Source organism: Argiope bruennichi, chromosome 3 (assembly GCF_947563725.1).
Source record: "Argiope bruennichi chromosome 3, qqArgBrue1.1, whole genome shotgun sequence".
NCBI classification, from domain to species: domain Eukaryota; kingdom Metazoa; phylum Arthropoda; class Arachnida; order Araneae; family Araneidae; genus Argiope; species Argiope bruennichi.
The window spans coordinates 97,942,428-97,969,859 of NC_079153.1; the positions used below are offsets into that span (position 1 = coordinate 97,942,428).

The window sequence follows — 27,432 nt, forward strand, 5'->3', positions numbered from 1 at the left end:
TAAAAATATTTATTGAAAATTTCAAACCCGTGTGGATACAAATTTAATATCAGAAGATATCCCATTTAGCATAATATGATCAAAAAAGAGATAGGTTGTTGCCATTCTGGGAATGTTTAAAAATGTATTCCATAATGATGATTTTAACTCTGTGCTCTCATATGTGAGTTTAACTCTCCGAATAATGGCATTGCTTACTTATTCTTTTAAGATGTAATTATTATGAAATCCATATCCTAATAAAAAATTTCAGATTAATTTTTTTTAGGATTTAAAGCAAATTAACAACTATATTTTTAAGCATCCTAAGCTTTAAAATGAATCCTTATGTACACATATGTATAATAAAGAATATCTTGTTAATTTTTCATATGCAAATAGGTAAAATATTTGTATTCTTATTGTCCAATCTTTGATGATGTTTTTGCTTAAGATAAAAAAACAGACTCTGGGAATGCAATTAAAACGAGTTGTCTTTCAAGGAAAATAACAAATTTAAATATTATTATGGAGTGAAGTTAAGCTTAAATTGCTGCAAGAAAAATTTGACCGGCATGTAACCAGAATCATTAAACAAAGCAGTTACATTTCATTTTTAATGGAATGTAGTCATGATACTGCATACTTGTAGGATAAATGCTCAGAAAAAAAAAAGTAATTTTTCAAAAGTTTTTGTTATCACAAAAAGTGTAATAAAGAACCTTAAAAAAAATTATGCGTTTGTTAATTAAGCAGAGGAAAAAGTAGCTGCTTTTTTAAAGCAATTTATTTTACTTTGTCTTTCCCAAGCTTCTATCCAGTGTAAACATAGAACGAAATTTATGCATGCAATTCGTTTTGAATATTCCATTAATATTATCCAGTAAGCAGATGTTTTATTTCAACTCTGTTAAATTTCTGCAGACGATATCCAGACATTCCATCAGCCTTTCTTTGTTTCTAGTAATAAAGAAAAAAAATGCTAACGATTTAAAAAAAAAAAAAAGAGAGAACATCTTGGCATTTTTACATGCGATAAATGATGTTTTAAATTTTGTTATTTCCGATTAGAAGCTTAAATTTATAACATTCGAAATTCTAACTGGCTGCCTAGTTACGCATTCTTTGATAAATACGACTAAATAAATGGAATATTCCATAAGAAAATAAAAAAATAAAAAATAAAACAATACTTTGAACTTACTTAAAAAAAATTCCAAAAAGCTTTTTCTCCGAAATTTTTCCCGTTTTCCGTTCCATTTCTGCTATTATTGTTGAGAGATTTTGGAATTTTCTCGAAATGCATCGAATACGAAATTCCCAATCGAAATTCAAACTTTATTTCAGTTACTTATTTGCTAGAGACGAAATGAAGGGAAGAAATCAAAATAGACAATTCAACTCAGTAACTGGAGATCTGCGCATTGATTTTTTTCTTTTTCTTTTCATTTTTCCCCCAGCTTTTCGGAATATTTCCTTTAAATTCAATCAGCGTTTTTTATTTTCTTTTTTTGAAAATAAATATCATGCTTGTGTGGAGAAAAGGCCGTTTTTTTATTGGTCGAATGTTTCGAAATTTCCAATAGGAGTTTTGAGTTACGTGACCATAATTGATTCATTATACATACATAGACTAATCATAAAAAAATAATCTTTTTATTATTTATTTTGAGATTTCAAACTACTGTAGTAATTTATGAGTTGAATTGAAATTTGAAGTTCAAATTTTAAAAAATCTTTTGCATGTGATAAAACTTTTCTTCTGAATTTTGCATTTTATAGTTTCATGATTGAAAAATGTTTTACTGTTTTATTTCGAAAGTGGTTTAGTAACATGAGATTTATCGATGCTAAAAAATAACACAGAGATAAATTTTAGAAACTGCGAGTTCTTGAAGTATATTTATTTTGCACTCATTAGCCGTGTTTCGAAACTTAAAAATCAGATTTTTGTTCTGATATAGTTTCGAAATTTGTATCTTCCATCGTTTTGCATCTAAGTTATTTTAGGTAACGTTGTTTATTTTTGTATGTTATTGGAAACCAGGAAATCATTATTTGTGATGATAAGAAAAATGACGAAATGAAATCAATTGAAAATTTTCAAAACATTATTTACAAAAACAGAAAAAAATTATGAATCTTAAAATCCTCTTATTTTCATTGCTAAAATGCATTCATAATACTGACCAAATATATTCGTTTTAACTTAATTTATTCGTTTGAATTTAATTAATAATTTCCTTGTTTTCGATCTGACTCCATGTCTGCGAAAAGCAATTGACTCGAAAACACAAAGAGCTAGAAAAATGTTATTTGATTATGATCTTGAAAAAATTATATAGATCTAGGCAAGAAAAAATTATATAGATTTGAAAAAATTATAAGATCTAGGCAAGCTCTTATATAGATCTTTTAGAAAACAAAGAGAAATACCAAAAATGCGTTTACATGATTCCTTTATTCAAAACCATGGCAGGAATCCATTTTCTTTGTAATTTTTTTTTTTTTTTTCGAGAAGCTCACACTGGTGATGGTTACATTTAAGTTCATCTTTCTAAAAACTATAATTATAAGTAAATTAAATAATAACACCTTTTAAAAAGGTATTTTTGCCTTAATAATTTTCAGTTTTTAATCTATAATTATATCTATAATGCAAAATTATTTAGAAAATTAAAAAAAAAATTAAGAATTTACTACTAGTATCTGATACCTGTACCAGATGTAGAAAGAGATAATTATAAAATTTGATTTACTAATACTAAATTCTGAAAATATGGAAATAGTGCATTGTCATCGAAAATATACGAATATCCAAAAAAATCCTTTCAAAATTTTAAGACATCAAAATGTGAATGAAAAATTGATTAATAAATTTCGTCCTAAAAAGCATGAAACGAATAGTTTTTTTTTAAATGTTTAATCCTTAAATGCATGAATTTTTATTTTTAATAAATAAAATTTGAAATTAACGGGTGTAGTTAATGGAAAAAAAAAAAAAAACATGTAAAAATTTTTTCACAAAAAAAAAATTTTTTTTTGAAGACATGTTGATGAATTTTTGCATCAAAAACAATCACTCCTTTAGTTCTATAAATCTAATGCGTACAATAATATAATATTTCAAATATAAATAATACCTCTCATTACATTACAAAACATGAAAATTTACAAAACAATTATTTTTAGCATTTGAATATAAAGAAACATTGCATTTGCTACATGTCACTGTGTGGTAGGTACTGTAATGATTCAGCTTCTTCCCTGGGTGACCACTGTGACATTCCTTTTTCCCACACTCGATAATTTACATTCCAGGCCATTCTTCATCAACGAAACTCCCACAGTGTTAAGTGCCTCCAGATAGCCAAATGGAAGACCTTCCTTTTAAGTACGGTCGTCTGGCCAATTAGTGCTAATCCAGATAAGGAACCACACGTGCGTTTCCCAGGGAAATAAATCGTGTCTTCGAAAGGCGAGAGTGTCAAACACTCCAGATGTCCTTCATTTTTCCCATTGTGGAGGGTGGATCATCAATGGACATTTCCCACGGGCGACCAGAGACGATTCAGGTTGTTCTGAACGGTGATTGGGTAACAGGGAGTGGACAGGAAAGGTGGAGTCTGAGAGAAAGATAAAAGGTGAGATTTTTCGGAAGAAGAGGGAGAGAGGAGCTTGGTATGAAGTGGACTTCTGAGAAAAATTCAACCCGAAGGAAATTCGGTGGATTCCTAGAGCTAACCCTGCAGTAGCCTGAGACGCCAACCGCCTGTTAGCTGTTCTTGTGAAGGCGTTTTCTCTAAATTTGTTCGAGGAACTATTCTTGTTTAAATTTCGTGCTATAAATAGCATCATTCATTTAACCTAGATGAGAAAGAGTTGTTTTTATGTAATAAAGCTGTAAATAAAGAATTTGATCATAACGCTACCTGTTATTGGATCGAGACTTTACAGTACCCTTACATAGTAGAATTTTAAACCTCAGTCTGTTTGAAAATATAGACCAGTGATCAACGCCTCTTTTCGTACTTTCATAAACGGCAAAGGATGAGATGACCTTCTAAGTTTACTGAATTTATGTATGTTATTATTATTTTGCATATTGATGTATTTTTTTTCATTAAAAAAAATGCAAAAATAAAAATATCATTCATTGCCCTTACCTTTTTTTCTATCCGAAAACAATTTTTCCTGCATATTTTTATTACTATTCATATAAATAATCGTAATTTATATAAATTCGTAAAATCCGCCGATATAAATTGTACTCAGATAAGTGCGCCAACAATAAAGATTGTTGCAGATAAAGAAATAAACTGTCAAAGACTCTAATGCGTTCGGAAATGATAAAATAGTGTGGGTGAACTTAAAATTAAAAAAAAAAAACTGCAAAAGTTGCTACATGAAGGAGATAAGAGGTTTTAAACATACCATGCAGATCTACATCGCTACGCATTTAAGGGTTAAATATGAAGTAAGATTAGTCAAAGTGAATTTTTAATAATATGTAATTGGAAATAAGTCTTCAAAAACATAACTGTGTTGCAAAAAACCTAGCATATGCCTTATTTTTGATCTCCTAATTTTTTTCCCCCTGGGGGTTAGGAATGTGGCTGTCTTTCTGTCTTCGTCGATCAGCAAGCACAACTTACTCATCTCACCCCTCAATCTATCTCCAACTTTTTTCCCACAGGATATCCGCTCGTATCATTTCTAATTTGCGTCACAACCTCGCCTGTTTCTGACATCTGACGACACAACAAGATAACAGAATTAGAAGAAAAAAAGTCCACTTTGTATATCCCACGTATTCCACAACCCCCTGCGCAATCCCTTTAAAATCGTTTGCTGCAGAAATTTAAAGTAACGCGATATCCGAGAACATGCTGAAGCAATTCTACAATTTCGGTTTACGGTTACTCCGGTGTCAACCTTTAACTCTTATTAGTCGCAATTGAGGGAGAATGGTTTCACGGGGCACGTTTCTGCGGTTTTCTGCGGGGGGTGGGCAGACGAGAACTCATATCCGGTTACTGGTGCGTCTGGGGGAGGGTTACTGCAAGAACTTGCGGGGGTGGATGATGGAATGGTAGTCGATTTTCTTGCCAACTGCCCGAGCTATCTTCGAGCTAGATAGCTGAGTGCCGGCTTTGTATCAAATATCAATCATTGTTTAATACAGTTTCTGCATAAAGTCCGTGATCCATATTGGGGACTGCAAAGTTTTGAAGAAATTGCATCTGTTTATGAAAGCATATTTAACTGGTCATTTTTTAAACAAATATGGATTTTAGAGAATCTGATACAATTTTATTAAATTTATATAAATTAAATAAAACTTTCCAATAAGCTGATTTTGTTAACTTCGTACGTAATTTATTTGCAAAAGATAAACACTGGATTAAAATCTTCCAAAGAAGCCGAAAATCTTCTTTCTTTAATTTTTTACAGTTAATAAGTATAAATTTTCTTTGAATGAGTGCATTTATTTCTAGGACAAAATATCGCATCTGTTTTCCAGGCTATAAAAATATTTTCTTTTATATATTTAAATCAAATTTAATTCTTTATGAAGTAATATTTCAGCATAAATACAGCATGATCAACATCGTATTCGCATAACTGACCCCCGCAAGTTCTTCAACATGAGTCTTATTAAAAGAAAAACTGCATAATTGAGGGAAGTACAGCAAACCATCCATTTGTACCTAAAGCATACTATATCTACATCTACACTAAAATGTATAATTCCTGTAATATAATAAGTAAAATGCAAAAATCATCCTTCATCAACTTATTCTGATAAATATATTTTTCCACGTTTGAAAAACGTTTCTTTTCTTTTTAATAATTCTTTCTTTTTGTTTAGTGTCTCTAAATTAAACGCAGTAAAAATATTTGCCATTTCATCAATAACTGAATTCTAGTACTCTCCTTAATATCTGCAGAACCTATTCAATGATTTTCCGAAAATAATACAGGGATAATACTTTAAATATGGTTTTTGAGTATTCATTTGTAAGAATTGTACGATCTTAACTTAGTGATTTATAAAAATTATTTTTTAAAAAATTATTAGGGGCCTAGATACAAAACGATTCATTGTCATATAATGCACCTTAAACTCTTGACAAATATGTACAAGAGAACAATCATTTTATGTCATGAATATATTAAACAATTAAAAAACTTTTCAGAAAAATGAACTCAAAATTGAGAAGGTGAAACCTAACGATGAATAACAAATAAAACAATATTATAACTTTGCAATAAACATTTCTTTTTTATGTCAATATTTTTAAAAGAAACTGAATTCATCTTTTATGGTATTTGAGTACGATTGTGCATAAGCATTTAAACTTAATAGTACTGTAAAAACAGTTTTCTGCTTTTTTTTTTTTTTTTTTTTTTTTTCAAAATTTATAAAGCTACATCTTCTATATATATAAATAAAATGCTAAGACACATAACTCACAGAAATAACTTTTATTACTTTGTGTCGAATGACTGCTGTAAATGTATACAAATATGCTTTTGTATTTGCAGTTATTCATCACTTTGCTAATTAATGAAGCTGCAAAATATTATTAGAAATGCTATAAAGATCCATGTTACCAAAAACTCCATTCAGTCAGAGGAAAGATGCAAAGAAATTAAGAAATAAGCATCAAATAGAAAGTATAAACAGGCACGAAAATAGATTTAACTGTCATTAGAGGTTAATCGCTATGACTTACCTACGGAAATGAATGAACATATCTACCAAAACTATTATCTGACAAAAATGACTTTTATATTATTTTAAATCTCAGAAAAAAATTCTTTAATAATATCAGTTTCATTTCTGCACACTTTTTTTAAATAAAATTTCTAAATGCAATACACAGTCTGCCACTATAAACTTAAATGTAAACAGTGCGGGATATAGCGACAAAGGCTGTTGCCCCCGGGTGCAGCAAGGTTACATTTAGTGGATATCAAAATATTTGAAAGCTTGAATAAAGCTGCATTATTTCGAGAGCTTGAGACAAAAGAAAGGTGAATGAGATGTCAGCTTCTTCAAATTTAAGTTTTTTTCCCAAAGCGCAACTCTATAAGTACCTGCAACTGTAATAAATTGATAAACTGAAGCTAAATTTTCTGTCTTAAGCTTATGACAAAACAAGGCTTTGCCAGTGATCCTTTTAACATAGTAAAAAGTCCATTATTCAGTTTATTCGCCTGTAAGTACGTTAATTTTCAGGAAACGCCAAACATGGTGGTCAAGACCATCTATATCTCTGTATCCATCTTAACATCCATGCATTCGTCAATGTCAATTTTTAAAAAATTGCTTTCTTTTGGGCATAGGATTTTCCAGACAAAAATAGGATTTTCACTTCCACTTTCATTTCATTTTTAATTTGCGCACTCAGTATTTAATAACACAATGATCCAATGAAACTCATTATTACAGTCTATCAAATAACAAGGTGAAATTAAAAAAAAATGCATTCCATATTCAAGGTTTAATAGCCTAAAAATCCAATAATCTTGGCGACCAAGCTTTTTGCCAAAGGCAACTAGTTAATCATAATGTTCCTAAGTGCAGTGTTTCTCAAGCTGTTTGTATACGTTACTTATTTTGTAAGGGGTGGAAGATTTATCACTGCTGATTTAGATTCAATAAATGATTTGTTGTTACTAACACATATTTGGAAATATTTCTCACCATAAAGCATTAATCTCTTATGTGTCTGAACGATTTTGAAAACAGATTGCGTATTTACTGACAGTATGGTCTTTTAACAGACATGTCAACGTCATTGTCCATCCCAATGGAACGATAACGATCAAAATATGTGCTCTCTTCAGTTTTTTTCTATCTTCTTGAGTCAGGGGTCAAGCAGGCGATAGACGGCACAGTTGCCTCTCATAAATCAGCTGAGGGGAGGGGATTCTTCCCACCTCTCTTTCTCCTCTCTCCAGGGAATAAGGGGGAAGTGGCCACCCACCGTATATTCCAGAGGGAGAGTGGAAAAGGTGGTAGCTATCGAACTGCTACCATTCAAAACCATCCCAACATGGTGCCGCAAAATATGTCGATGGAAGTGTATGATGCCATAGGAGGACTTACCAAAGAAGTTCTGGTGGGGGGAATGATTATTAGTTTTTGTCATGAAAACGTCGGGGACGCTTTTAGGTGAAACTTTTCCGCAAGACCCCTTGTTGAGCTTTTGCCAAAGAGGATTTGAGAAGGATGAGAATGGGTGGCTGAGAATTCTTACTGGAAAGGCGTTCGATAGACCCCCGATGATGTCCGAATGAAGAGATTTTAGAGAGCTTATATTTGGTTTGAGAAACGAGTCGGAAGATTATTGCCTTTCTGATTCTTACACCGTGCTGATTTTTAAGAATCCTTATACAAGCGGATATCTTTTTTTAAATACAGAAAGGTTATAGAAATAAGTGGAAAGGTGTTTTGTGAAGGGAGAGGCTTGAACTTTGGGAATTCACAGTATGGGGTCTAGTGTAAAATTCTTTCTTTGCGTGCAGAAAAAAAGTTTCAAATGTGAAATTTTTATGTATTTATTTATTGTTTTTATTTGTTATCTGCTTTATAATTGAGAATGATAATCATAATTTATTATTTACGCCAAAATTAAGGTCAATAAATTAATAAAAATCAGCACAAAAAATCATAAAATTTTTTCATTATTTTAGTTATCTTGTTGTTCTTAATGTTATCATAATAATGCAATTGCAATGCCATAGTTGATTCAAATGGGATAACAAATATAAAAACAAATAATTAAAAAAATCTATTATCTTGCTCAATTGAAAAATGAATGATTGTTTTCCGATTTCAAACATATGATTTCATATTTCACCTCAATGAATGGCAGATTATAGCTACTTATGCATACATTAAGTAAAACTGTGAAAGGATATAAACTTTCAGAATTGTTCATAAATTTTTCACAAAATATTCTTTACTCAATAATGGTGGAATTTTTCTATAAGGTGCCACCAAACTTCGAGACACTAATACTTGACCTGTGCATTATAATTTAGCACTTGTCTCAATACTAAAACGATTTTTTTTAACATTTGACAACTAAAACGAAATTCTTTTTTAAAAAAGAATTTTTTGTGAGCAATAATTTTCTAATATGAACACATACTATAAACGTAAATTGAAGTCTAGTTCTAATGACATATTGGAATCTTGCTTTAGGTTAAAAAACGATTTATTATAAACCAAACAAAAATCTTTCTCTGAAAATATAAATTCAATTCTCAATGCTAATTAAATTCATACATGCAATTTTTGTTATTTTACAGAGATTAAATCTGCTATTTCCAGCTGTTCTTTAGCTTTAAATTATTTGTAAAAATCCATTTATGAATCTTCGAATAATCTGTAAATTGTTGTAAATCGTTTTGCATTTACAACTTAGAAATTAATCAACGCTTACTACACCATATGCATTTGATATCAAAATACAATTAAATTAGCCTTCAACTTTTTTTTTTTCATTAAATAAACTAAATAAAATTTTGATTGACTGCCAAAATGGTAATTGAATAAAGTAAGATTCTTTTTTAAAACTTTATTTATTTAACCATATATGATTGGACATCACAAGGTTAAACGTGTTCTCCTTAAATGGTTATCTATCAGTTGCCATCAATGGCTATGTCAGACTATAAATATAAAGTTATTACAGATAAAAAAAAAGTTATTACAAATGATAAAGCCTATAATTATATTGCTATTACAGAAGGTATATCCTATATCTTATTATTTACGTCGTTTTGAGAAGTTTCTCTTTATTAACAGTATGTAAAAATAATATATTTCCAAAGATTAACAAACTCCCGCTAATACATTTGAAAGAATCAGTATCGCCTTTATATATGTTTTAAAATATAAATATAAACATTCCTTTATGAGGAGTTTGAAATCAGGAAACTAATTTATAACAACGTGGATTTTATAATTTCACTAATGATTTTTTTTTCTTCCTTATCTAACGTTTTATATTCGAAGATACTGTTTTCCAAGGTAAAATGTTCACAAAAATCCCCACGTTATATTTCAAAATGTTACCATAAATCGTTTTTCGGGGTGTTGGGGGGGGGAAGCAGAAATGGAAAAGAAACGTTTGACCAGAGAAAAGGTCGAACAGAAACTTCCCACCGCAATTTTTCTTTTTCCATTTCAAACAACAAGCAGAGCATAGATATTTTTTGTTAGCCACTCAAACTATATGACATATTCAATAAAAACCATTATCCCAAAAAACATCATTTTTATTTTCTGCCTTTCTTGTTTTTAGGCCCTGCAAAAGAGCATGCCATCCAAAAGTCAAAAGAAGCCACCCCGGATGTCATTCGTTACTCTTCCACCCCAGCAGACGATAATATGGGTGGCAATTTCAACCCCCCTGCCAAGTTCGGATCTTGGGGACAACTCCTCAGTTCCAACGGCAAGCGACAATATTCGTCCCTCCAACCTAGCAATCCGCAACCCCCCACTTCAGCGGCCATGTCGACTCTCCCTCGTGTTGCTGGGCAACGGCGTCAGCAACAGTTGTATCCGGCGGGATTGAGCTCCGAATCCGAATCCTCTGGCGCATCTCCTTCATCCTCCGATGAAGATGGAGATGAAGATGAGGAAGATGACGATGAAGATAATGACGTGGAGAATCATTCCGATGCCACGACATGCACGGGATCGGAAATGGCACTGGCAGCATCAAAGAATGAACAGCAGAAAGAAAAAAGTAAGAATAAATCTTGCAAGCGTGCAGTTATGAAATAAGTGCGTATCTAAATTAAGAAGTTTCATTAGGTATTAAAATTAAACCAGCGGGTTGGGGATTTTTCAGACAAACTACTAATTTCGCATCTCAACATTTGAAATCATAAATGTATTTAATAAAATAAACTATTTTATTAAATAATTAATAAAATAGTTTATTTTATTAAATACATTCAAAAATACTTAGATACTTAAAATACCTAATACTTAATAAAAAGCTTTTAGAAGATATAGGGACAACGCAGTTACTAAAACAATGAAAGATATTATTGTTAAATTTACTTGAAATTATTTAGAAAAAATTATTAAAATTAGAGAAATATAGCACAGGCAATCGATGTTGCTGAAAAATAATTTTTTTAAACAATTTTTAAAATGATATGAAACTGGGTTTTGTGAAATAAAATTTATTAAATTAACATGTTATCTTTCCAATTAATGTTTAATTTTAAAACTTAACTGAAATTTTGGAAAATCTTTTCTAGTAAAGTACCTCTTATCTGAGAAGTAACTATATGCCAAATTTTGGTCTCTTTGTAGGCACCAATCTGCCCTGTAGAACATTTTGAACACTTTTGTATTATGCAGTTTATTGAAAATATGCCAACCTTAATTTTTAAAAAATTGCAATGCTAAAAGACAACAAAAAATTACAACCTCCAGATAAGTAAATAAGCATGCGAAGTCGATTTAAAAGCCAGTAATTTAAATTTTGCTGTGTTTTGGTTACTTAGTATAAGATCCTAAAACTACAATTGGATTTATCTTAAAGTTAATTTGAATGCATTAGAAGGAAAAAAGAGAAAAGAAAAGAAAAAAGGAAAGAAAATTGGGAAAAATGCATACTGTATTGGATTTTTTTTTCCCATCGTAGCCACACCATTTGCAATTTTCACCAAATCGTGAAATGAATGAAGATTTGCTTACCATATTAGTGATTCTATGCGTAGGAGTCCTTTTAAATTAAAACGTATATGTTCGAAAATAAAAGGAAAAAATTATCAAAATCCTTTTTTTCCAAACGTATCAACTTAAACAATTTTTTTTCTTCTTTTTTGTATGCTAATTAAAATCTTCTAGTTGAAATATGATGTGCTTAAACAAACTGTTTGATATAAATTAGAAGGGCATTTAATAATTTATTTTTTATTAAATTTTCATAAGCAAGTTAGAAAAAAAAATTCGTTAATTAACTAATCAAACATCCAAGCTATAATTAATGTTACTGCATAATAACTCTTTTTTTTTTTTTTTTTGCATCGTAAAATTTATGGTGGTAAAAAATGTCTTGTTTAAATTCATAGATTTAACATGGAAATTTATTAAAGCCTTAATGCAAGCTATAGAAGCTCTTAACGATTTTTTGAAACTCCGATTGATATGGAGATTCATGCCAAAGAAACTAGTTATTAGATTTAAATACTACTTATAGGAAGTTAAAGGAAAACATTTCATACATTCCTTCCCTAATTTACACCTACAGTACACTTCTGACTATCCATTTCGCGATTATCCGTGTTCTGTACTATCCGGCTTCGTTTTCTTTTATTGGAATTAAAGGCAGGAACTAGGAAGATAAGGCAGCATTGGCAACATTGCCAAGGCATTAGAAGCGGGCGTCTGCTACGATCGTCCGACATGTCATGTGCAAAATTCAAGTTTTGACATGAAAAGAGCAGCGTTCTGCTCGTTGTTCTTTGTTTCGTATGTAATGGACCTGAATTATTGCCGCTGTTCCTGATTATAACTACTCAGTACGTACAGTATTCGTAAATTTTTCTTAGGATGTGCTAAATGCTTTTTCAAGTGTACCAAGTAAAGATGTCAAAAATGGGTGAAGAACGAAAAAAAGTTGGAGTGAGTATGGAGGAGAAATTACGCGCTATACAGCGATTAGATTCTAGTATAACCGCAAAAAAATACAGCTTCGTAGTTAGGAGTTATATAAGCTAAGAAATAGAAAGCTTTCTATTTCAACTCGACACGTTACCAGCAATTGCTTTTATGATTCACCGGGCCGCGTTCACATTCTATGTAACTTGTAGGGCTCAGTACGAAATAAGTGAAAAAATACGCATTTAAAACAATGAATTTTGGTATAAAAATTTTATCTTCTGGTATTGGTGGGCAAAGAAATGAGTTCATAAAACTCCGTCTTATCCGAATTTTTTCTTATCCGGCCGTTCTTTCCTCCACATTAGGCCGGATACTCGGAAATGTTCTATACTTTGATCTGAATGGTTCATCTATAAACTCAGTCGCGATTGAGCCGAAGTCTATTGAAAACGAACCAAAAAATACTTTTATTTTGTATTTGGAGTATTTTTAAATCGATGACATAATAATTTAAAATCTTTAAATTTTTACTTCATGTCATATCCATTACGAAAATATTTCGCTTAAAGTGACGCAGATCAATGAAAAGTAGGAAAGTGTCAAACGTAGAAAGAGGAAGCTGAAAGAGTTTTTGGTTTTTATAATTTTGAAACGGGGGATTCCCGGACAAAAGTTCACGAGCACTTTTGTGAGATTCTCATTATTGATGGGTATTCTAAGCTAGCCTCTAATAGGGAAAATTGCAGAAATTAGATTTTACGAGACGTGGAATACTAAGGACCCACATAACTCTTAAGTTAAAGTAGTTTATTTCTGAATTAATATACAAAGAAATGATTTATCACACGCACACATAAACGCACGCACATCCAAGAGAGTTCTACTAATTATATTTTTTTAATTACTCTGAGTTCTATTATTACAATTTTCTAATTACTCTAAGTTTTACTAATTATATTTTTCTAATTACTCTAAGTTCTCTAATTATATTTATACAATTATATAAAGGTATTCTCTTTCCAATAGCAAAAATAGTCAAATAATAATTAAGTGGACTGTGGACTTAGAAATTAGCAAAATGGTCAAAAACATGATATATTATTTTTATCATTTCATCACCAAAATATATGTATAATTCAACTGTAGTTCAGCAACGGATTGTAAAACCCACCGCGCTTTTGCGCATGCGTTAGGATGGGTTTAATTCGTCAAAATAGGGGTGAAAGGAAAGATGAAAGGAGGAAATGTTTATATTTACTAGTATCTAATAGGGGAAATCCAAGGTCAAAGGACGGGAAGCTACGCGGAAATGCACTCATCGTTCCGCGTTTCACCCCTTAATGAGATGGAATCGTCGAAATGCGGTCGTCTCAGAATCTGTTGACGAACTATAAAATCGTGTTATTAAACGTATTGTTTCATAACATAAATATTTGAAGTTAATAAAATAAAGGTAAAATAAATATTTGAAAAATAAATTTTAATGACTTTTCTCAAAATGATGTTGTAATTAGATTTAAATTTCTTTGAAATGTTCCAGGTGTCTTAACTCATGAAGAAATTAATTAGATTTTAATAATAAATATTTCGATTAAATATCAAAAGGAAATAGGGTATGTATTTTATATTTGGATTTTTTTTTAAATAGCTAAAAGTCAATTTTAGTTCAGAAAAGCATAAAATTCTCATAAAAATTCACTATGTGTACATAAAAATATTTTTTTAAAAATTAGCACTTAATTTTTATTCCAAATAAATTTGCATAAGGTAGTAAGGAAAAAGTGATAGAAAAAATTAAAAATTAAATCTTCTGGGATATTTTGAAATTTTTAAAAATGATCTATTTTTTAATTTTTTAAAAATAGATATTTTCCTTTAAAAAGTTTTTTAAAAAGAAATTTGGCGTATTTATATTTTAATATGTATGCATAAATTTTTTTACCCAAAGTGAATAATTCGCAAAAGTACCTAAAAGAGTCCACTGTTCCCTTAATCTCAAAATTATTAATAGGGAAAAAAAAAAAAAAAAATGTGCAAAAATGAAGTTAAAAAAAAAAGTTTTTTAATTTTCTTTCATATTTCTTGTATACTTTCACATTTCTTTTAAGCTCAAGTTATATATATCGTCTGCTGCTTTAGATGCCGCCTTGCGAGCATAGCAGTTGATGTATTTCGGTAATTACATAGTTCTATAGCCTATTTTTGTGCCAGAGTTTTCCGAGTTATCAAATTCACAATGGCCATAGACAGAAATCTATAAGCGGATTTCGATCAAAATCTATACACATAAAATGATAACGTACGTACCACAGAAATCATGCTTATTACTTACGCAAAATGGCAACACTCAAATATTAACAAAACATCGTATGAATTTCAGACTGCTTCATTCATTGAATATTTTTATAGGTACATTAAATACTACGCTTCGTTCAGTTAATTAATTTAGCTGCAAATTATTATTAGAAATATTCTGGAGATGTTTCGCCATCGCACCAAAAAGTACATTCAATCAGGGAAAAGAAGATATAAATGAAATAAAGAAACAGACTTCAAACAAAAAGTTTAATCTAACACAAAAATAGGCTCAACCATCTCGAGATAAATAATCACGGCAAGGTTTCAGATTAATTAATGGTTCCTTGACAAGCACATGAAAATTGTGTCCAATTGTTCAGCAATTAGCCTAATTACTTCTATTCTGGATGGATATCAGAAATGGTAACAAAAGGCTTTTAGAGTTTGCAAAATATTGGCGACAAATCGCCTCAAAATATTTCAATTTTAGCGACCGTACATTAATTTTAAGTCTAGCAGTATTAAGTAGAAAGCTACTATTTTGGGATAGAATTCTAATAAGCGAATAATTTCATCAAATTGTTGAGATCGAATTTTTTGACGATGCAAAAAAAAAAAAAAAAAAAAAAAAAAAAGTATCATTTCTTCTTACTGCCACATTTAAAATCCAAGCATAAATGTTTAAAAATTAACAAAATAATTAATTTAACTGACCCATTGTTTTGCAGATAACCCTAAGTGCTTCAATTACCCCTGGCACTAGTGATTTAAGAAATCTTTTAAAAAGCAATAACCCTGCCAACAATCCCCGGCACTTTCTTACCATTAACTTATTAAATCTCAACCCTACTTTCTTTAACTTAATAACTCTCAGCAACATTAACTTATTAACTCGCGCTAATCTTCTCAAGTTGCTCTATCCGTACATCACTGCTACGATGTTTCTTTAAAATTAAAGCTCTACTCCCTCAGAAAGAGCTTAAAGCTCGTTTCTCCCGACCGAAACGGATGATAAAGAAGAAGGCTCTCTTCTAGTGTAGGAATTTAATTTCTAGAGCGAAAATACATGAGCAATTAAAGGTTATTCATAGGGACAGACGAGAGAAAGAGTCGCAAAACTTTAAGAAGCTTTCAAAAGCTTTTGCCTGGGTTTGTCTTGGGGACTATGTTAACGATGTTTACATTCGTATAATGAAGTTGTAAATCTTGGCAAAAGTCCGTATTTTAGTTTGGATTTAAAAATTCGCGATGGGACATTCAATTAGTTTTCTGCTTCTGCTGCTGCTGCTACGTTTTATTTTGCGAAGATTCGGTTTGTTGAAGGTGTGCTCTTGCCGAATTAGGAAGTCGTGAAAATAAACAAGAAGATGGCGCGAAGAAATCATCTTCTGTGTAAACTATGAAGGAATTAATTCAGTGAAAGAAATTATTTAGAGAATTATATAAATTAGTCTGGATGCCTTAAAATTGTGAACACTGTATATATATATATATATATATATATATATATATATATATATATATATATATATATATATATATATAAAGTCTCTAATTCACTTCGTAAAGATTGTTTTTGTCTGGCATTTAACGTGAAAATATTGGCAAAGAACGGATCTCAAACGTAGTTACTAAAATTTATTTGAGAACTAGTTAAAAAGATATAATGAAAATAAGAAGGAATTAAAGGAGATTCTAACTTTTATTCTGAAACAAGGTAACATGGTAATGTTTACAGCTTGATTTATCCAACTTTAATTACTTTTTAAAATTATTTTTAATTATATAGCTGTGATTACGTTAGCATAGTAAATGTATTTAAAATCGTCCTAGCATGCGAGTGCATAAACGTAATTATTAAAGCAATGAAAATTATTATTATAAAATGTAATTGAATATATATTTGCACATTTATTAAAATTTGAGAAAAAATGATATTACTGGAAAGTTAATTTTTTTTATTTTTAAAGTGATTTTAAATAGTTTTCAGGCATTAATATATTCTGATGTTATTGAGGAATTAAATTATATTTTAAACTCTTTATAAATAATTAATTGTTTACTTTAACTTTTAACCGAAGTCACAACATGCTAAATTTTGTAAACACTATAGAGCGTTCCTATAGAGCGTTTTGAACGACTTTTACACTACAACTACCGCAGTTAACAGGTAGCGTGCCATTCTATAAACATTACAATAGTGAAAAGATAAAATATATGTTTTTATTCGTCTCATAAAACCAACAATCAATACTTTCTCTTAGATCAAGCATATAAAGTAAAAAAAAAATTCTATAATCGCTAAAGATTTCGATGTCATGTCTTTGATGAATCTTTATATTTAAAAAAAAAAAGATTTTTTTAAAAAAAAAAGGCGAATTCTGCAAAATATTTTTAGATTCATATCTGTTTGTGAAGATGTTAATTTAGGTACGGAATGAGCTAAATTCAGTATGTGCTATTTAAACCATACTTTTTCAACAATTATCAAATCTTCGAAGAAGTTCTAAAGTGGAGGATTTATCTCTAAGTCCATCTGTTTGCATGTGAAAATCATAATAAAAACAAAACATAATGAATTTGAAAGAAAAAATGCAGCTAATAACTTCATTCCCTAAATTGTAGATTTCTAATGAATTTTAGATAGAATTTAGATAGAATCCATCAAACGAAATGAAATCAAAATTTAATTGATCTATTAACTGTTAATTATGATTTGAAAATATTAAAATGTATTGACATCTGTAATATATTTTAAAAGATATAGTAGAAAGGTAATTTCAGTAGACAATTTTAGAATCTTGGTACATTGGGAAGGAATTTATTAGAAAATAATATCTTAACCTACTTAAAAAATATTTACCTTTTGTAAATGAATAAATTATTTAAACAATTTATACAGATTGTAAGAAATAGCCTGAAATGTTAAAATTCTAAAATGGTGATACTCATAATTTGATGGCATTTTATATGAACGACCAAATATAAATCAGGAAATTTTTATCGATGCATAAACAGTCAATAAACTTAATAGGCTATGAAATGAAAAGAGGGAGAGAGAACTAACTGTTCATGCTTAATTTTCTTCGCGAAGCCAATATTTTTCATTCAGCACATATTAGCTATTTACCCTTTTAATGCTTTGAAATCTTAGGAGATGAAACTGTTAGTTAAAATGTCAAAGTGTAAGCAGAAGAGTCGAGGCAATGGTGCTTTCATTACTAAAGTCAGAACAGTTGCCGACACACCTAAAATAATGACAGTCATTAGTTTACATCTACGGAACGCAAACATTCTCCCATTAAGGCGCAAGGGATATAATAATAACCATACCTTAAAAGCCGTTGGATTATAAAAATTAAGTACTCTTGATTCGTATTGTCTATTTACTTTTAATATTTTTCAGTCAGAAATTAAATACAGTTTTATCTGGCTTTTTCGTAGCATTTTTTTGTTGTTGTTGGCTTCAGTTAGATTTCCTATATTCAAACTATATATCATGATTCTCAAGTTTACGTCAGGAAATTTTATATTTCTAGCATTTATATTATATCAGACAATTCCATCGAGGAGATGTGTGGTGAAATATCTATGAAAAATCTTTTCATGATTAATTAATAATGATTAGGAAGAATTGTACGTTGGGGCAGAAGGTGAATAAAATTTCCATATTTTTTATGAACTTGTTCTGAAAATCAAACATCATTTTTCACATTACAGTTTACAGTTTACATTACAGTTACAGTTATTTTTACATTAAATTCGCGATGTCACCAAATTTTTGCATTAAGACTTAAAACTTTTATTAGTTTTAGTCTTCAGATTATGAGATAAATCACATAACGATGTAAAATTGTTCCAAAACAGGTTGATAATCTGATTCAAATCTGCTTTCATATTTCAGATTAATAGATTAGTGATTAAATCTTGGGCAATCAACGAAGAATTGTGATCGACTATTCAGATTTTTTTTTCACTTATTGAAACCATATTAAGATTTGAATGAGGTCAGAACCACGTTTGATAATTTTAAAATAAAATATAAAGTTTTAGTATTTTTGTATTATGTAGGCTTTAGTCATGCAGAAATAACTTTTATTCACATACAACAAGGATTTCAAAAAATACAGTTTAAAGGATATTCGAATTTGTAATCAGATAAAAAAAATGTAACATAATAATACTTTGTTTTTTATACTTCAAACTATAATTTATTTTGATGCTTGTCGAGTTTACCGACAACTCGGTAAATTCGGAACAAGACTTTACATGAAACAAGGAACAAGACTTTTGACAAGACAAGACAAGGAAAATAGGAACAAGACTTTACATGGCAATAGTTACAAAATATTAACCTATGTTGTGAATTTAGCATTTTTACCGAATCTATCATGTTATCTTTGGCGAGGTATTTGGTGATTTATACCTGGCATGGGTTAATAGTATCCAAAAATTGAATTTGTATTTTAAACACGTTTTCCGCAACCGATTGAAACAAAAATTTAACACAAAATCCCACATAAAATTTAATATATTTAAGGCATTGCGTTTTTGAATTATCGCATTTTACTTGTTTCTGAAAGTATAGACAAATCTCTCGATAGACAGTCAATCTATAGAGAGATTTGACCCAAAATGTGACAGGTGTCTACATTATAGATGTTAATTCTTTGTATCAAATTTTATCTACTGAGCTCCCTTTGTTTTGAAATTATTGTGCAAATTTATATTCGAACAGGCGAACTATCGGACTTCCTCTGAACAGATTTTACTCAAAATTTGACAGATAGCAAATTTGGCGTAAAGATGGAATAAAAAATTTTAACTGTCTAGTTCAAAGTGTTTTTGAGATATCTTTGTCACAGACAGACAGAGTGACATTTTCCAAAAATGTGTTTTTCGAACTCAGGTAGGTTTAAAATATTGAGCTGAGCTCGACATAGAATAAATGAATCAGGCGGTATTCAGTGCCAAATGCAAAAATTGCCAGAAAAAAATGATTAAAAAAGGAAAATTATTAAAAGCTGAGGAGGAAGAAGATATAACCTATAAATGTGGTGAATTTTAAGTATGTACGCACATAATTTATTATTAAAACATGTTACTGTATACTTTAAATGCATTTTTCTCAAAACTGATTTGATAATTCATCATTTTTTGCTCACTTCAAATCGAATAATTCAAAATATAATTATCATATTACTATGAAATTTGGTGGACTTTGTCTTCATACTATTTTCTAGGAAATGAACTAAAAAATCTAGATTGGGTGAATATTTTTTTTAATTTACAGCCTATTTTTTGAATAATAATGTCATAAATTTGTTAAAAATTTCATGATAAATTTTCGATTGCCTCTAAATTTTTTATTTATTATTATAACTATATGCTTGTAGTTTATTCAATAGAGAAAACTATATAGTTTATTTTGGTATAAGTTTTGTTCGGACGAGAGTAATAGTTTTTGTTGTAGCCAATTTGAAGTTTTTTAAGAATTTGCTTAAATTTATGCTATTAAATGCCAATTTAAAAAAAGTAATAATGCTTATTTCAAATATTGACATCCTATTACTAATTTTGAATAGACCTAAACCCAGAAATATGGTTAAAGTATGTCTACACCATGTTTTTCTAAAAAAAGTGCTCCGAACGTGTTCGGATACCTTAAAAAGAGATTTTTATCTATTATCTCTATTATATGTCTATTTTTTTTTTAACCATCTCACATATTTTTCGTCATATTTATTATATTAATTTGACAAATAGATGTTGTAAAAGAAATTAATTCCATACTTATAATATGCAAGAATTATCTTATGTAATTTTGAAAAAGCGCCAGGATTGCATGTTAAGGGCGTGGATTTCTTCTATTACATATTACTTTTAAATAATTAGGAGTCCTTGGAAAAATGGGCTGACAATGGCATTTTCATATTCAAATAATATGATTTTTTTTTTTTTGCTGTGTAATATGAGATTCTAAATGAAAAAAAAATTAAGTTAATCAACGGAGATTTTATTTAAGACCAATCATATACTAACGAAGTATTTATATTTATATTTTATTTTATTATTATTTAAATAATTATGATTGTTTTATTACATTGATTATTATTCAAATCACCAAGAATGAACTTTTTGAGACTTTCTTCCGCATTCTCTAGTGAAGGTATCACCTTCCCTCTTCTTGCAGGAAATTATGCACCTTGGGCAAGGCCGTGAACGTCACTTGGGCTCAGATTTTTATTTTCAAAGCCCCGCGCGTGCTTTGTAGTATAGAAAAAAAAACCCCATCAATACATACTTTAACGCCTTTTTTTTTCGGCTGATTGAAATCAATAAATCCAAATTTTACACAGAACTATAATTATTGTCCCAAAATTGCGTACCATATATCATTTATTTATTGCTTTTATGAGTTATCGCGGTTGCATGCATTCAAAAGTACAGACGGACAGACGGTCAACTCTTTGATAGATTAATTTAACAAGAATTTACATTTTAAATACTAAAACCGCAGACACACAGATATAATTCCAAAAATGTGTTTTATGGAATTCAGGGACAAAACGTGAAAATTCTTCAAAAGCTCAAAATCTTTTTTTTTTTTTTTTTTTTTTTTTTACGATTTATAATTTTTTTTAATGTAAAAAAATTCTCAAACTATGGGAAAATAATTCTCGTTAATATAACAAAATTTGATAAAGATATAAATTATTAATATTTAAATGGACGAGGGATTATAAATGCCCGTAAAGTAAGTAGTCTGAGAACAAAATACTCATGTGCGTACGTCATATTTAAAGTGAAAAAAAAAAATGTTAAGATCTAGGATTCATTTAAACTTGCTGAACTATTAATGGTGAATAGAAGTAGAAAAATCATGGGGGTCAGTTATCATCTCTACGCCACTGATGACGCTGTCATGATCGATAGTTTATCATGTATTTTTCAAAAGTAGCTGTTTTCACGAATGATTTGAAATCACGATGAATGATTTATTTATTCCAATTTTTTGTACTTAAAGTTTCACGAGAAAAATTTTTTAATGTTATTGAAAATAAACTTATTATGAATAGGTTAAGTCAAATGATTTTACTTCGATTTCATTAGATATTAAAATTTTTCTTTGGTTCTTTGAATTTTCTTATTGACATAATTAAAATTTTATTTATAATTGTAATTTATTTTAGTTATATTCTTATTATATTATTATATCTAAAAATTGTGAAAAACGAACTGCTTTTGCTTTTAAATTCCTTCTGTTAGTTAACCCTTTAAAGGGCCATTTTTTTTAGTCATATTATGTTAAAATATTTTTAGGCTTGAAATTAGAATAAGAAAAGGTATTCATTTAGATTATTAGATAAACTTAATTTATTTAATTAATTAATTTGGTTAATTATTAATTAAGTAATAAATCAAGACACATCATTTTGTGTAAGATAAAGAACTGAAGCATGTAAGTTTCTATCTTTCTAAAAAAAAATTTTCAGAACTTATGCCAACCTACAAAATTTCATACAACAATTGATAAATTTGGTGGAAAGCATACTTCCCACGGCCCTAGAAAGGGTTAAATACAATCATACTTCGTGTTTTAAATAAAAGTTAAGACAAATTTTAAGGCCCTGGAATTTCTCGGTTACGGTTATTGCGACTTTACGATTAAATAATAGATTCAATCACGAAAAAATTGTAAAAAAATTCTCTTTTTTTAAAAAAAAAAGCTTTGAAGTTGAGAGCTGTAAATTATAGTAGATTCAATCAAAAAGAATTATATATAAATATAAAAAAATTCTCACCATTTAAAAAAAGAAAAACTTTGAAGTCGTGAGCTGTGAATTGCATTCAAAATGACGTTTTCTGTTCTTTTATTAAAATATTTATTTATTAAATTATTAAAAATTAAATTCTAATTATTATCACTTTATAAATTAAAATACGCACTCTTTACTTAACAATTATATATAATATAAATTGAAAAAATAGTAAGTGATTTAAAACAAACTTGCCGTTACCAATCATGCATTAAAATTTGTCGCTTCTGATTTGAAACCCAGTTTTTCTTGTAGTTCTAATTGAAATTTTGGAAATAATCGATATGTTATCGTTGTCCCGTCAACTTTGAAGGAATCAAGTTCCTCCGTGTATATAAATAGCTTTCTCAAGTTAATGATTTGTTTCTTTATTTCAATTACTAAATGGCCTGCCTTATCATGTTTATATCCAGCTCTCCCAGAAGTTCACCAAGGAGTTAGAGTAAACACTAACTCCTTTATCTGATCGTTCGATTAAGAAAGAGCAATCCACCATTTTTGAGCGGGTAGCTGGCTATACAGTCCCCTAAGGAGCATTCATTTCCTCTTCCAAATTCACGTGAAAAAAACTCGAAGCGGTAGTAACGCCGCCTATCCGTGAAACCGCCGAACTAAATTGCCGCTCGTTTCTAAAATCAGTCCCGATCCAGTCACAGATCTGGACGCGTCGAATTTATCCTCTCGTCGCTCTTCATAGTCGTTCAAGGATATCTTCTGCTCCTGCGGTGTTCAAGGAATGGAAGTCGATTTGTTTCTCTTTTAAAAGGGGAAAAATTGTTTGCGCGCCGGTGTTTGTAGCATTGTTTGTCATAGTGATATTTTAAAAATTCGAATTTAGGAACAATATTTTTTTGGTTGTTTATATTAAAATTTTATCAGTATAATTCGTGGATCAATTTAAAAGTGTTTTATCCAAGCTGCCGTTGATTTATTTGGGTGTCCGTTTTTTTAAAAAAGATGTTTAAGGTAAGTTTTTTTTATTATATTTTTAGTTTTAATAAATTTAGTTCGTAAATAAAATTTTTGGTCTGTGTAATTTTTAGAATAGGGAATTTTTTGGCTGAATTTTTTTATGCATTAATATTAAACTATTTTTACTTGTAGATATCAAGTTAGATTTTTCTTATTTAGTCGGTTATCTTTACTACAAATAAGAAAAGATGTAACATAATTTCTCTATGTTTAATTCAGTTTGCTTAAACATTTTTCTTTATCCACATTGTCCAAGATCGCAAGAATTTTTCCTCTCGCATTTCAAAAATTTTTCATCAAGTTTAAACAGAGTACAAATTACATTGACACAGAGTTATTCCAATTTTTTAAATCTAAGTTTTAAAATTAGTTGTACATACACTACAGTTATAGTTAACCAAAGAAATTGGGATCGGACCGATTCGGACATTTTGAATTCCGATTGATTAGATAAATGTCAAAAATTAATAAGATGTCAGGTATAGAAAAACATAAAGGGGTGATGAACCGTTTTAGATATGCAGAAATTCTAATTACTATATAAATATCAGAAATTAAATAAATTAAGACGGCAATCATTGAAAATCTTAATTTCAATTTATAAAATTAGCTTAATCATAGGGTTCTAAAAACTGAGTTTATAACAAGATTTACATTAAAAAAAGAGACTACAAATTAAATTAAGCATGAAATTTCATTTATGTATATATGAATTAAAATTATATATGAGTAATTTAATATTATGTATTCTATTTTAGATGGAACAATTTTTCCAAATTTTTTCTAACTTTAACATTTTATTTCACTTCATTTTTTATTTTACCAAAATCGGTTTGATTAAATAAAAAATTCATATAATCGAGCTTCAGATAATCGAATCTAATCTATAATATAATGTTTTAGACGCAATCCCTTATTTGTATAACAGTATAAATATTATAACTTTTAAAATATCTTTTACATGAATTTTTAACATATGTCTATTTGTAAAACAAGACTTGAAATTTTTAAAAATAAATAATGGAATGCAAAATTGTTGTTAATTCTTGACACAATAATAAAAAAAATCGTTTGCATCATATTTTTTTTAGCTACTCGTTGTAATACAGTTCTTGCTCGGCATTCCATTTTGATAACGTTCAAGTCTATATAAAAAAAAATGGTACCTTTTTGTGGATTGAAATTTATTTAATGCTACGATCTATACAATTTTATTTAAATTTGAGCAAAACTAGATATTTACAATTCTGCTCTGAATTCAGTGTCGTTTTATATGTATTTTATTTCAGAGAGGTGATTCTTTATTTCACTTCCATTCATAGTTCGCGTTTCCGCATTTTCTTCTTGAAAATAGTGGATCGATATTTCACCGGACTCAAAAGTCGTTACATAAATCGTCTCTCCGAAAGTACGGTCACGGTTACTTGTAGCACTTAGCCAATATATTATATTAAATGAATAAAGGGTGTTTTAAACTATGGTTTCCATAAGTCCGGGCAAGATCACGGAAATCCTGACGGCACAGATACTTGTCATGTTTAATATGCAATATGCATAAATCGTATTCCTGAAAGCACAGTCACGGTTACTTGTAGCACTTAGCTAATACATAATATTAAATGAATAAAAGGCGTTGTAAACTATGGATTTCATGAGTCCGGACAAGATAACGAGAATCCTGATAGCACAGATATTTGCCATGTTTAATACGCAATATGCATAAATCGTATTCCTGAAAGCACAGTCACGGTTACTTGTAGCACTTAGCTAATACATAATATTAAATGAATAAAGGATGTTTTAAACTATGGATTCTATTAGTCCGGACAAGATCACGGAAATCCTGACGGCACACATACTTGTCATATTTAATATGCAATATGCATAAATCCTATTCCTGAAAGCACAGTCACGGTTACTTATAGCACTTAGCTAATACATAATATTAAATGAATAAAAGGCGTTTTAAACTTTGGATTTCATGAGTTCGGACAAGATAACGAAAATCCTGATAGCATAGATATTTGTCATGTTTAATACGCAATATGCATAAATCGTATCCCTGAAAGTACAGTCACGGTTACTTGTAGCACTTACTTAATACATAATATTAAATGAATAAAAATGTTTTATTTGAACAATGGATTCCATAAGTCCGAACAAGATCACAGAAATCCTGACAGAACAGATATTTACCATGTTTAATATGCAAGGTTATTCAAAACAATTACATTTGTTACAAATGGCGATTCTTGTAAGCGATGACAGGAAAAAAAAGTTTGAATGCAATACAAAAGGGAGCTTTAAATTTTGTTTGGGTGCGTAGTAAATGTCTTATGTTACTTCCCTCGTCAGATGGGCAACATGTGGTGATTTGTTTCACGTCAGACGTTCTGAAACATGTTCGTAGCCACTGATGCACATTCGATACTCAAATGCGTGTTCCTCACGTTGCGGTCTGAATCTTTTGAAATGACTTCTTGTGTTTTCATTTCTTTGGCAGATGTCATAGACTTTTTTGTCTTAAAGCCTCCTTTGAATTGAGCTGAGAATGAACTAAAGTTGCCCAAAAAGATTGTTCATGTGGTAGTGAAATGAACCACCACATGAATGTCTTTCCGGTTACATTGGAAAATTACATAAAACAAGCATTATGCATTTAAAGAAGGTTATAAGCTCCCTTCCATATCTTATTCAGATTTTTTTTTCCTAGTTAGTGAAAGTTAATCCCATTTGATGAAATTAGTTTGGATATCTCTCTATTGGTATGAAAAAAAAAACAACTTTTTACTATTTGTTAATTTTTTCTAAAGTGATTTAAACAATCTTACTCTTTAGACATTAATGTCTGATGTATCATTTTTTTTAATTAATTCCATTATTTTTCAGTACACAAAAAGTGGCTGAAAGTTTGTCACTTGAAAATTAAGCCATGGGTCGAAAAATATGAAAATCCTCTTGCTATATATTAGATTTTGTGTGAGTTCTAATTTGTTATTAGAATGAGTAGAGAAAAAAGCACAAGCACCGTAGCGGAAAATTCCAGATCAACCTTATAGAATTTTTAAATCCAATGTAGACAGACATTCATGCAATTTTTTAATCGCAACCTAATTTTGGGTAAAAAAGAAAGACTTTCGCCGCTTCTTATAATGCCCTCCACCAAAATTTAGCCATGATTCCAAAATCGGAAGACGAATCATTAGATGAAGGATTAGTATTGAAGATTTTATTTAATATTTGATGAAAATAAAAGATTAATTTTTAGCGTGGAAGAAATTTTTTATTATTTTGATAAAAAGTTATTCATCTTAAAATAATTCTGTATTAACTTTAATTGAAATTCTTCCTGTTAAAATTCTTCACTTAACGATGCGAATTGATTGATATTAAAGAACTAGAAACCTAAAAATGCTATGTAATTTTTAGGGTTTTTAATATCGTTCTATATTGCCTTTCTAATGATAGCTAGCTTTTCAATTAATATAAACCCGATATAAAATATTTCTCATCATATTTTTTTGTAGTGATCTTATAGACTAAGGCAATTAAATTGAGTAATTTGTCTATTCTTTTGCGTTGCTATGAAATTAATTTTCATGAATTATACAAATATTTCAAAAATTAAAACATCCGTGGTTTTTTTTTTTTTTTTTTTTTTTTTGCATTTATTAAAAGAAAAGTAATAGATTGTTGTGCGCTTAACTTTAAACCCCT

General features: G+C 29.4%; 1 protein-coding gene across 4 annotated transcripts in view; it reads left to right on the forward strand.

Moving 5' to 3' along the window:
* LOC129962675 (teneurin-m-like) overlaps positions 1-27,432 on the forward strand; it is a 707,945-nt gene that overhangs the window by 579,379 nt on the left and 101,134 nt on the right. For 3 of the 4 annotated variants that reach the window (XM_056076579.1, XM_056076581.1, XM_056076580.1), the window contains one exon: positions 10,305-10,751. In XM_056076579.1, coding sequence (XP_055932554.1) covers positions 10,305-10,751 — 447 coding nt within the window. Of the gene's footprint in view, positions 1-10,304; positions 10,752-23,400; positions 23,710-27,432 lie in introns of those variants that run through there. The other variant, XM_056076582.1, reaches the window with a different exon arrangement.